Source organism: Kwoniella dendrophila, chromosome 3 (genome assembly GCF_036810415.1).
Source record: "Kwoniella dendrophila CBS 6074 chromosome 3, complete sequence".
In the NCBI taxonomy this organism is placed as follows: domain Eukaryota; kingdom Fungi; phylum Basidiomycota; class Tremellomycetes; order Tremellales; family Cryptococcaceae; genus Kwoniella; species Kwoniella dendrophila.
The window spans coordinates 678,371-691,518 of NC_089478.1; the positions used below are offsets into that span (position 1 = coordinate 678,371).

General features: G+C 34.6%; 3 protein-coding genes across 3 annotated transcripts; all 3 read left to right on the top strand.

Moving 5' to 3' along the window:
- Window positions 1–238: 238 nt before the first annotated feature.
- On the top strand, window positions 239–2,752 carry L201_002568 (uncharacterized protein; the record flags this gene model as incomplete). Its single annotated transcript, XM_066218343.1, has 3 exons — window positions 239–788; window positions 876–2,617; window positions 2,684–2,752. 3 exons carry the CDS (start codon window positions 239–241, stop codon window positions 2,750–2,752), a joined length of 2,361 nt encoding a protein of 786 aa, XP_066074440.1.
- Window positions 2,753–3,587: 835 nt separating this feature from the next.
- Window positions 3,588–5,258, top strand: L201_002569 (uncharacterized protein; the record flags this gene model as incomplete). Its single annotated transcript, XM_066218344.1, has 2 exons — window positions 3,588–4,632; window positions 4,789–5,258. 2 exons carry the CDS (start codon window positions 3,588–3,590, stop codon window positions 5,256–5,258), a joined length of 1,515 nt encoding a protein of 504 aa, XP_066074441.1.
- Window positions 5,259–7,277: 2,019 nt separating this feature from the next.
- On the top strand, window positions 7,278–11,106 carry L201_002570 (uncharacterized protein; the record flags this gene model as incomplete). The annotated part of the gene is made up of 6 exons (XM_066218345.1): window positions 7,278–8,397; window positions 8,471–8,905; window positions 8,985–9,048; window positions 9,120–10,349; window positions 10,428–10,962; window positions 11,038–11,106. The coding sequence occupies 6 exons, from the start codon at window positions 7,278–7,280 to the stop codon at window positions 11,104–11,106; spliced, it is 3,453 nt and encodes a 1,150-aa protein (XP_066074442.1).
- Between the last annotated feature and the right edge of the window lie 2,042 nt (window positions 11,107–13,148).

Sequence of the window (13,148 nt, forward strand, 5' to 3'; positions counted from 1 at the left end):
TTCAGAAATGAAACGTAGAAAGGATGGTCATATCCACTCATCTGGAGCTCCTATGGAAAACCCTGCAAATTGTTATCGATATACATATGCATATGAGCTTCGACGGAATGTCAATAGTTATTCTATCATTTGTATGAAGGATACTTGAATACTTGTTGACTATACTGACTGCTTTCCAAAAAATATCTAGTACCTCTGTGAAAAATCAACCATTGTCCATCATCAAACCATTTTGGCGATGACTCTACCATCAAGACCACTCGATGCTATGGTATATTCAAGTATATTTTTCCTTGACATCTTACCTTATATAAGTATCATCCACACAAGTTTCATAGTTGGACGATACCTATCTTTGTTAAACCTTACTGGTAGCCTTGGATGTTTTCAAAATATAACCCATAATCAATATATAGTTATTTACTCGATACTAGAGAGTACATTCTGGTTATATTCAACTATTTCCGACCTTTCGCTATCAGGGTTAAAAACTGCAACTTCAGAAATCCCCTTTTCAAGAGAAATATCAAATGAATCAAGACGTGAATTATTTGAAGAATTCATCCACTCTTTAAATGGTAAGGATAAGAAAGAGATTGATGAGACGATTAATGGATGGTTCTATGTCATTGAAAGCGAACATTCTAAAAGTGTTTTTCTATCATTTTTAAATAACCTCAGGAGACTTACGAGTACTATCAATGATACTTCCCTCAACTCTCTCAGGCAAGATGATTTAAAGAACGATGAAGGATTTAAAAGAGGTAATGTTGAGGAATTGATTTGTGGTAAGCTTTAGAGTCGGGATATCTTTCTACTTCACAATATCAATTTCGTACACATCTAATATCTTTGTTTTTTTATACATTGCCCAGCTATATTCTTCAACTCAACTTTGAAAGATGTATTATCAAATCCGATTAAAAATCATGTATTAATCTCAATGATATCGAACTTAGAATTGAAAAGGAATTTTAGATTTGAATCAGGATATAATACATCTTTAAAACCATTGTGTCCATCTTTAAATCAAAGTTCAACTACGACGACGAAAGTGATCAAAAGTGAATATCGCCCTTTAATATTTTATCTGTTTATGGGTTTGTTTAATGGTTTATTCGATTGGATAATCTATTTTATTGGATTTGAAAAAGTTAATCATGGTAAAATGAATGGATGGTTTTATCCTGGAATTAGAAAATCAAATTCAATTTCAAGTTTTATTTTCAACTTGAATTTAAATAAACAACAACAACCTACTGAAAATCAATATGGTGAAAACGAAGAACAACAACAAGAACAACAACAAGAACAACAACAAGAACAACCTATAATTATGATACCTGGATTAGCAGGTCCATTTTTCTTATTACATTTTATAATTAATTTAATATTTTTAAATAAATCAATTTTAATTATTGATCAACCTCATTTATCATTAACTTTTAGATTGACACAAAAATCTAAGTATATTCCAACTTTAACTGAATTATCAAAAGATATAATTAGTTTTTATAGACTGGAAAGAGGAGTAAATTTATTATCGGAAAATCATCAACCTTTGATCATTGCTCATTCTTTAGGTTCAGCTTTAGCTTCTTCCTTACTTAGGGAATTATCAACGATGGATAAAAATCAATTTGTACCCAATAGTACTATTAAAGTTAATGATAATGGCAAAAAAGAAGAAAAAATATCACATTTGAAGTTGATACTTTTAGATCCAATTTCAATCTTATTAACAAATTCACATTTATCAAGAACGATTTATCTTGATAAAGAAGAAGAATCTACTTGTACTGGTCAAAATGAAGATAGTAGTAGTAATAGTAGTAAATATATGGATTATTTAGTTAGGTATTTTATTAGAGAAAAATCAATGTTAAAATTCTTGTTGAAAGAATTCAATCAATTTGATTCTTTTTTTCCTATAAATAAATTATCATCCTCATCGTCATCATCAATCAAAGATACCAAGAATGAAGAATATATTTTGAAAAAGGATAATGTAAAAGTAATCATATCTTCAAAAGATCATTTACTACCTATTCAAGAACTTGAAATGTATTTGAAAAGAAACGACATTTCTTGTGATGTTTTAGAAGATATTCAACATGGTGGTTGGCTGTTAAATCCTCAAGCCTACACTAAAGTGTGGAATGCTATCAAAAAAGTCTCAGATCGTCAGGACACAGCAAAACACTTCAACTTGGATACCAGTCAATCTCAAACAGAAAGAAAAGAAACTCGAATCGTAGATCCAACTAACATCGAATCTGTACTCTCACTCACAAAACTTTCGAATACCGATAAGATCGTTCTATCAGATATGACAAGACAGCGATCACGCTCATTGACCGGCGTCAAGCCCTCGTTACATATCTCATCGATAATGGTTAAATCACCTTCCAAGTCATCTTCAACAGGTATAAATCGGAATTCCATGATAATGAATAGAATGAGAAGTCGTACATTCTCATGCGTGACGCCTAACTATAATACTCAGGAAGATCAGTTCGAGGCGTATTCAGATGAAATGGAAAATTCAATGAGTAGACAATGTTCCTCAATTGGTATGAATAGGACATTGAATGTTAGCAGGTTCAAAAAAGTAGATGTAAGCAGGAGTATTGGGGTTTGGCAGTAGTCTATAAGTCAAACTTTGTGAAAGTTATCCGTACAGTTGTGTTCAAGAGATTTGAACTTTCATTCTCCTTCAACTTCGCATGTATTCCAACCGTTCTTTGAATAATATCTTTTCAATAATAACTTTACTCGCATAACTTATTTGTGCCACACGTAAGATTGTCATATAGTAGTGTAAGAGCTGTAATCTAGAGTTTTATTACCCTGAGTGTAGACTACTAGTATAATTCAGGGTATTATATTTCAGAGATGATCATATCACAGTCAAGATATAAAGCCAAATAGAAGCACGTTTATTCCGAACATATGAACATCTATAAATCCACATACAAGCGGATTCGGTTACAAGGTTATAACACCCATCTTTTGATTGATCCCATATTCATATTGGCTGTCATCATCATATCCTTAAGATTCAAAGATGTCTAGTCAGACTCATCAATAGAAGAAGAAGACGATAGAAATCATATAGTAACGTCGTACCGGCTTTCACCTCCTTTACCTAGATAACCGGATCAAGTCAATATTAATTATCCATCTACATCTACATACAAAAGCGGTACCTGCCTTTCTCCCTTTGATCAATCAATTGATCGCTAGTCCTTTGCAAGACAGGATTCTTCCTCCTTTCATCAACAATCAACAAAGTCACATACAAACAAACGTGGGTTACATCACTTTGGTCAAAAGCGTTGTTCTTAACACTGTCGATTATTTCATCATCAACAGGAGAGCAATTTGCATCATCACCATCATTAGCATCAACCACAACATCATCAGTAACGAACTTATTGATATCACGTTGTCCTCATCTTGTATATCACACGGCAAAGCATCAAAGGCACGAGATCATATATAGGAATGGTCCAAGGATCTTAGATTAGTACAACTGCCTACCACCTTTGAAGAAAAGTTATAAACCTTATAGCATTTCACACAGCATGAACGGATCAACAGAAATAGAAGCTGGACCGAGTCGGTCATATAACCATACGCCATCTTCTTCAAGTACACCGAATAGACGATACAGTCATTCCCAAACAACAGGCAATACCCAACATTCACGCTCACAATCACAAAGTTCCTCACATTCACAACGTAGACAATCATCATCTCAAGTACCCGACAAATCGTCCTCTTCCTCCTCGTTTTCTCACCAGGCAGGAGAACAACCTCCATCTACCAACACACCTCGTAAACCAACAGTACCGCAGCTGGACATAGCAACTTATCCAACACAACAATTACTGAAATTATTAGCTGGACTTCTACAGCATATAGCTACATCAAATGACGCATTGAGGTTAGATCCAGATTTAGATTCGGAAGATCAGGAAGTGATAGGTGATAATGAAAGTGAATATACAAGAGGAGAAGAAGAAGAAGGATATCCAAGTCGGAAAGGCGAATCTTCCAACTCCAGATCAAGAACACATTCGAGAACATCATCTCAAACTCAGAGGCAACAATATCAAAATTCTTCTTCACCTACAACAGCATTATTTGATTCAGATCAGTCGCAGCAATCTCAGTCGCAGTCTTATTCTACAGACACTAGTGAGGATGATACAAGTATAACGAATGGTGGAGGAGATCCTAGGAATAATCATTATGAAGGTATAAGTAAAATAAATAATCAAGATGAATTTCCATTATTTACAGCATCGAAATCATCTTTGTCACATCCTTCATCATTATTAGCATTTCATGCAAGACATATACCTTCAATATCAATTGAATCTTATTTATTAAGAATTTTGAAATATTGTCCAACAACAAATGAAGTTTTTTTAGGTTTATTAGTTTATTTTGATAGAATGACTAGATTAGGTACACCACAAGGTGTAGGTGGTACAAATGCTATTTTCAATGGGTCATCCAATCCAGATAGTAATAAAAACAATAAGAAAAGCTTTGCAATTGATAGTTATAATGTACATAGATTGGTCATTGCAGGTGTGACTGTTGCAAGTAAATTCTTTTCTGGTGAGTTTGGTTGTCTATTCTCTCTTCCATGTTTGAGGCTTTTTTACTTTCATGTCGGAAGCGATATATTTTGGATTATCCTCTATATCGTAACAACCTATTCATTTAGATTCGAACGATCGAATACTGATAATCAATATCTCCTTATTCTTCTAGATGTATTTTATACGAATTCAAGATATGCCAAAGTAGGTGGATTACCACCTACAGAATTGAATTCACTTGAATTACAGTTTTTATTATTGAATGATTTCAGATTGAGAATCTCTTTAGAAGAAATGCAGAAATATGGTGATAGGTTATTAGCTTATGCGTTGGAAGAAGAAGAGAAACATCGCTTAGAAACTGAAAGAGAAAGGGAAAGAATGGAAAAGAGTAATATCGAAGATACTTCCACTCAGGTATCTGAGAATGGTCAATTTAGGCCTGAAGAATCCATAAGGGAAGATCAGAATGGTAAACAATCAGATCGGGACAAGAAGGACGCCGCCAACGCTAATACGGCACAGCAGCAGAAGACCGATAGTTCGACGTCATACACATCTACTTCCACTGAAGCTCAGCAACAGTCTACTCAGCCGACTCCTGCTCCATCAACTTCGGCGGGAATACCGATCCCTGTTTAGAAAGAGACATGGTTACAGCTGAGAGTGGGGTCATAGAATGGGTAAGATTTGAAGAAGTTATAGGTAGAATGGTTAATCCCATGTGAGATCAGAATGGTAATCCCCTCTCGATATATTACTTCAATATCAGGATACACCCGGATTCGATGTTGGCCTATTTCTGAATATCAACACGAATCCTGAGCCCGCTTGAACGGATCAGCTACGTCAGCTTCAAAATCCTATGCGGGACATTAGGTATCCAATGATTAATCATGATATTCATTCATCTGCTCAAATGAAATCTAGTATAGCTATGAGGAAATTAGAACCCATATTTTGGTAGAAAAGGAAAGACGACCGACATGGTCTCTGAGGCAAATGGACAATTCATCTATCGCATCATACAAATCGCATTTTTGGGATTGTGGAGATCGTTAACAATTTGTATCGATAATCAAAAAATCATTATCACAGCATCTTATATCAGTTACATATCTTTTCATATCCATCAAGTATACTTTTACACTTCCATAGACATGTCAAACAGAATAGACTATACAATCTCACAATGAAGGGTCTCCCTTGACTCCGTTTCATACGCCCGGCTTGTTTGCAGCAGGGGAGCAATGGAGATATCTTGAGCACGTTGAAGAACCTGTACTCGTGATTGCTCATATTCACAGCCATGATGATCTTTTAATGTCTGTGCGTTGTTGATAAGTCTTCGTATCAATCTCATGATAAGAATGTATGACGATTGAACAACATGATCATGATTGAGTACGCTCTAAACTACATATCTACATGTATGCGCATACTTGATAGGAATAGCGATTTGAGCGACAACAAAAGATATCTTTGGAAAGATTACGAAACGGAGAATTTCAGGAACAATAGACGCCGAGAAACGTTGGACGTCGACATGAAGAGAACAATAAGATTGGTTTTTCTTTTTTTTCGTTTCTTTCTTAACCTTTTTTCTCTTATTGTTCTTTCCACATTTTATGATTCTTTGAAACCCTTTAATATGATTATTGATCATCCTCTGATCTTGACCTCGCACTCTCTTTTTACATTATTGGCGTAGAAGAACAATACGAAATCTCCGACATCCATCAAAAATGCGCCGTCCACATCAAATTAATATTTGGAAGAGAGAACAAAAAGATCTCCTATCAAAAAGTTTCACTATTTCCTGTCCCGACGAGTAACAACGTACATTACATTGAAGAAATTGAATTTTATCTTTCTGACTGATGATGGTTGTTCCTGAATGACTGAATGATTTGGATGGAGCAAGAGGAAATTCTTTTTGTATGTATAACTTGGCTTCATCAATGTGAGAGTAAATGACTATTGTATACAATGCGATGACTTTAACTCACCCTCACTATAAAGACTAACTTACACCTTATAAAGCAAAATTTTATCTATCTCATCTATATTCTTCTCTTCTCCCATTCATTTCTATTTTGTTTCTTGTGGGTGATCAAATTTAATGATCTATTCATATAAATAAATATATTTAGTTCTACTTATAGACCTTATATCTAGTATCGCTCATACCATCAAAATAGTATTTCTAAACCCTTTCTACCCTCAACACACATATACACACAGTTTCTCCATCAATCAAGTCTCTCATCTTCTACCTAGATTTCTGCTCGATTTCAACTACGACTCACCTGCATCATCGGCCATCAGCGGAAGTTGTTTTTATATTCGGTTACAATCAAAACCTCGTGGATCAGTCGTTTTTTTGGTGGTTGATCTATAGATCCTAAGATCATAAAAATAGGTAGAGAGAATCATTCCTTGCTTCTTCCATCCACAATCAAGATCACTTAGTCAACTGGATTATACTTTGAGAATACGCTTAGGCTAAAATAGTATATATAGAATTGTAGAAGAGTAAGTCGATTTTCATCTTTTCCCATTTGATCATATATCCTTTTGTACGAATTTAACCATTATATCCACATATAGTTCTTTCATACTAACGTTTTCTCCTTACCTTTTAGTTGTCTAGATTCCATTATGTCATCACAAAGTACCTCACCTGCGGCTGCTCCAGCAACCCCTCTTACACCTTCACCTACATCACCAAACTTCAAATTGACCTTACCTACACCTCCATCATTTTCAGCTCATCGATCACGTTCAGCTGATTCTTCGAGAGCGACTTCATCAACTAATCTCAATGATTTGATCTCTCAATCACAATCTAAAGATAATATAGACTCTACTAGTCCCGTCAAACAATCTAAAAGACTCAGTATTTCATCAATTCATGATCCTATTGTAGATGATAACGAAAGAAAAGATAGAAGAGTCTCGTTTTCAATCGAAACTCATACAATCTCACGACCACCATCAGGTCTAGGAGATTCAGGATTGAAATCACCTGTTTACCGGATACCCCAACGTCAAACTGATGACAATGATAAAGAAGAAATCCTGGAAAGTCCTGACATCAAGAATGACTTGCCCTCGACACCTCAAAGTTCAAACAAACGTAGACCAATATCTTTCCAAGGCTTATCATCAACTTCTTCATTTTCCGCTTTAGGTAGTCCAAACAATACATCTCCATCGAGATTTTCAACTATGGCAGCATCAAAAGGAATTTCAATTCAATCATCATTATCAAAAGGTGGAGCATTTTCAAAATCAATTTGGTCTGCTGGTATCATACCAAATTCAAACTCAGGTTGGATTTCACCTAATAATGATAACAGACCATTAAAATCATTATCACCAAGTTTAGAAAATACAATGAAATCAATTTCATTAGCTTTAAAATCTCCTATCAATACTACTACTTCAATCAAGAGTTCTAATAATATTTTAAAAAGTCCAAATTCAACATCGATGACGACAAAAACAACTGGTACTGCAGCTGAAATTGCTAAAGCAAGAGGTTTAAGTATAGCAATTATAAAAGAAAATGGTAAAGGTGTTGTCGTACCTATTACACCTGGTTTATCAAGTTCAAATAATCTTGGTGCAAATGGTATGAAAAGTCCGATTATATTTAACGCATTAAAAAGTCCAGAAATCAAAATTTTGACTGGTTATGCCATTAGTGAAGGTGCTTTACAAAGTGCTAAAAGTATCGGTGTACCTGATACTCCTGGAAGTGCAAGTAAAAAAGAGAGTAAGTTAAACTTTCAATCATAGACTCGTAGTTATCGTGAAACGAAATCAGCTAATTTATGGATTAATATTAGTCATTTTATGTAAATTTTATCATACACCAGGATTAACATGTACATCAAGACCATGTCGATTTGTACATAATTTATCTTCTATCCAACAACAACAACAACAACCTAATTCAGGGGTTGTAAACTTGAATACATCATCATTATTATCTGGATATAAAATGTTAAGTAATCCATCACCACCAGATCCAACTTCAGGTACATTTGCACATGCACAAATGACACCTTCAATTGAGAAAACTAACGACGATAATTCATTCCTACCAAAGAAAACTTTAAAAATGAATGAAAATGGTAAAAATGGAATGGATTTAGGTGATATTATGCCAGGTGAAAAAGTTTTAATTGAAGATGAAAATGGTGATTCTGTTTTAGGTCAAATTTATTTCATGTCAGGTGGTGGTAAAGGTGCAATGGGTAAAAGTAGAGAAAAATGGAAGAGTAAGTGTTCTTTTTCTTTTTCTCATAAACAACTAATCGACATAGTTTATCGTGCTAATTGACGTGTCTGATATCTTAGCTGTCCCATGTAAAGATTTCGCTGAAGGACATTGTCCTTATGGAGATTACTGTTCTTTCTTACAGTATGTATAGCTTTGTTGGAGCCTTGTGATGGCGAAGAATGAAAACCAAGCTAACTGATGGTTTGATTTAGTGATGAGAAAGCTTCGACTGCGACTGAGAATACTACATCGAAAATTGAACAAAAAGTTAGCGATGATACAGATAAATCCTCTCAACCACGTCGATTAACTCATCGTAAATCAGCTTCATTAAGTAGTTCACTTACAGCATGGACTAGATCTTTACCTAAAGCTATTTTAGTTCCATCTGTCAAAGTCGATCCAAAAGTTTTACAAAAGAGTGAAGGTAATTTATCAGCTTTTGCACCTGCATTTACTAAAAATCCTGTATCTGTAGATGAAACAGGTGATATTGTACCTGCTTTATCTTCACCTGTACCTTTACATCAACTACCTGTTTTTCAAGATCAAATTAGAAATTCAGCGGCAACACCACCTGAAAGAATTAAAGAACCTTTAGCTATACCTATGACACCAACTATAACAGCACCACCAAAAGTAAATACAGCTTGGTCAAAAGGTCCACCACCAAATTTAAGAAAAGTAGCAAGTATAAAAAATAATTTAACTTTATCTATGCTCAATAAAAAAACCCAAAACACAGATGATGAACACTTTGTTGAGAATGCGAATGAGAACGGCGGTGGTTTAACTCCAACATCAGCTACTGGTAATAATTATTTGATGCCACCTGTATCAGCAATTTCAATGTTCGGTACTGATTCAGATCCTGCATCACCGTTTGATCCTGTTGTACAAAGGAGAAAATTACAAGAATTAGAAGATTCTTTGAAAGATTTACCCAAATCAAATTTATCATATCAATTTGAATATGATTTACAACAATCACAATATCAACATCAATATCCACATCAACATTATTCACAACTCCAAACGGAGAGTCAATCACAAAGTCAATACGATTATCAAGCGCCTTCTCTTTCTTCTGTTATTCAACAACAACAACATCATCACAACGTTGCATCTACCCAATCTACAGAAAACAATAGCCCGTCAAATATCTTCAATTCAGGTACTTATCCATGGGGTATGCCAATGTCACCTTTACCTGGATACAAGGATCCATCTGTACCAATTATACCAGGTGGTTTAGGTGTTATTTGGACTCCAGCAGGTTGGGCAGTTCAAGATGCAGCCATGAAGAATGCTTTAAGATCTGCCGAAGTTAAAGCTAAATATGGTGAAGATATTAAACGTAGAACTGCTAAAAATTATTTTAGAACTAAACCATGTAAATTTTACGCTGAAGGTTTTTGTCCACATGGTGATGAATGTACTTAGTGAGTTCAGCTGCTGCGTATTGATTGGTCGTATACCCAAGGTGACAGGAAACTGATTTTTTGGTTTTCGTATTACAGTATGCACGTACTTACACCATCATCATCTGAACAATCAACTTCAACTTCAACCTCATCATCTTCAGAAGGAAGTGAATCTGGAACATTTTCACCTATACAACTAAATTCCATTTTACAACAAACTCCTCATCCTCCACATCCAAAACATCAAACATTACCATGTAAATTTTATAATTCAAGTTTAGGATGTAATAATGGAAGTAAATGTAATTTTTTACATACAAGAGTTGTACCTGAAAGTGTCAATTTAGTTGAAAGACCTAGACCATGGAGAACAAAACCATGTAGACATTATCAATTAGGTAGATGTAATTTAGGTGATGCTTGTCATTTTGCACATGTTTTAGATCCTGCTTGGATAAATTCTGGTTTACAAAATAACGTTAACGGTAACAATAATAATTACAATGATAACATAAACCAAAATCAAGAAAATAGTTTAACGGAAGAAATGTTAGAAAAAACAATTGAAGAAATGAGAAAAAACCATACACCATTTAATAATGATGATGAAGATGATGATGATGTGGAGATCGTAAGTTCATCATTTGATAAGAATGAAAAGCGTTTATCATAAATATGAGACTTACTATGTATCAAATTGCAACAGGTAACAGCTGTAGGCGATATGACTTTCTCTTCGAGTAGTTATAGTCCACCTTCATCGGTTCGAGCATAGATAGAGACGACCTGCTAGAGATCAAAATTGAAGTGAGGATGATAGAATTCAAACAACTTAGATATAGTATTTTTCCATATCCACCTGCTCATTTTCATTATAAAACTGCATATCATATAACTCAGTAACAAAATAACGCATATTTAGATGCGAATCCAAACTGGTCACGCTCATTCATATTATTTAATCATCATATATATATATATATAGACATCACCTTTTTGCTTGCTCCCCTTTTATAACATAGTTGTTAGAAATCACATTCATGCAATGGTTATTTTAAATGTTATCTCACTGAAGTACATTACACTTGACGATGAAGAAGAGATACAGCAAAGATCGATAATTTACTTTAAAGACTAGCTTGGACATGAAACAAAGGTGGTGAAGAGTTTAATCACGAGTCAAGTTGATAGCCAAGCTTTTCTTTCCCTTGGTTATAAAGCTCAGTCCATACCGAATAAAACGTCATGTGTTCAGATGTATTAAAGCAATTTGTAAAATCACAATTAAGCTTGTATACATCACTCTTTACTGTAATTCCCTGTACTTTACTGGATATCTTGGCTTCCTTCGTTCACAGATACCTCAGACAGACAAAGCAGCAATGTTTTGTCCTTCCTGTATAACGATCCCGTTAGAAAAGCCACAATAAATAACATGCTAAGATACCCTTTTTCTCAAATGAATGAAATATGAAACCCAACCAACAAGCAATATCAATTTAAAACAATAAAATAAAAAAAAAGACACACAAACAATAAAATAAACATCAAATGTAACAAGGCACCGTGATGTTTGTAAAAGTAAAAATTACCTTTTAAGGGAATTTGTAGTAAGAGAACCGTGCTTGATTTTCAGGGATCAATGCGTTTTGACGGAGGAGAGGGGGGGACGTTATGCAAAATGTTTTTTTCCCTCTTGTTCTTCTGAATGAAATGTTTGATGTGGGATGAGGGTGGTCTTACGCTAACATACCACATACCTTTGACCCCCCCCCCCCCCTTCTATCATCGTCCTTCTTTCTTTCATCATCTTTTTACTTCTTCTCTCTTGCTTTTTTTTTACTTTACATTTCATTTCATTACATTTATATAGCTTTTATAACTAACTCATTTTTATTTCTATTCAACCTTCAACTTTCAGGTCGACCAACAGATTCTCAACTTTTACACTACCAAACTTACCAACACTCGTTTTAGACAAACTTAACACACTTTCTTTCAAGAAAACCAAATTTACACAACTCGATACAAAGAATAATCAATATCGACAATAAAAAGAGTATAAATTAGATTATATATCAGACACTACTAAATCAATCAAATATCTTAAGTAAATATCTTCAAATTATCAAAAAAAGAAAATGTTCGCTGCTTTAGCTCTTGCTGTTCTCCCTCTTCTTTCATGTAAGTTTATAGCTTGGATATCTCAAATAAGGAGTGAACAGGAAATTACAAGCTGACGAGAATAACATTCATTTTAATCCCCCCGTTTTTTCATATCTTTGCGTCACTATAATTCATCAACACATATAATATATGTATCAACACAATAGCCGTACTTGCTATTGACGGCTGTACACGTAACGCAACTGTCGCCTCAGGTGATACTTGTGATTCCATTTGTAAGTGGAAGTTTTCATAAACCAAAACGAAGAAGTCTTGGCATTTTGTAAGAATAGTGATTTTTAAGAGGATTGTGCGCTAACTACAACATATCTTTCGAATCCCTCTGTACAACACTTGTCACATATGATAATCCCGCACCTCAACGCAAATCTCATTATCAACCCGACCATTCGATTTGTCCTCATCCTTCTCATCACTATCCTTTACCTTTCTCTTGGCGCGCTCTCGATTTATGATCAACATAAATAGCTAGAAAATACGGTGTATCAACATACCAACTTGCTCTCGTCAACGATGCCACAATTGACGAAAACTGTGACAACCTTGAACCCGGACAAACAGTCTGTCTCGGTATCGCTGGTCAAGATTGTACAAAAGTTTACACTGTTGTAGCTGATGAGTGAGTATTAT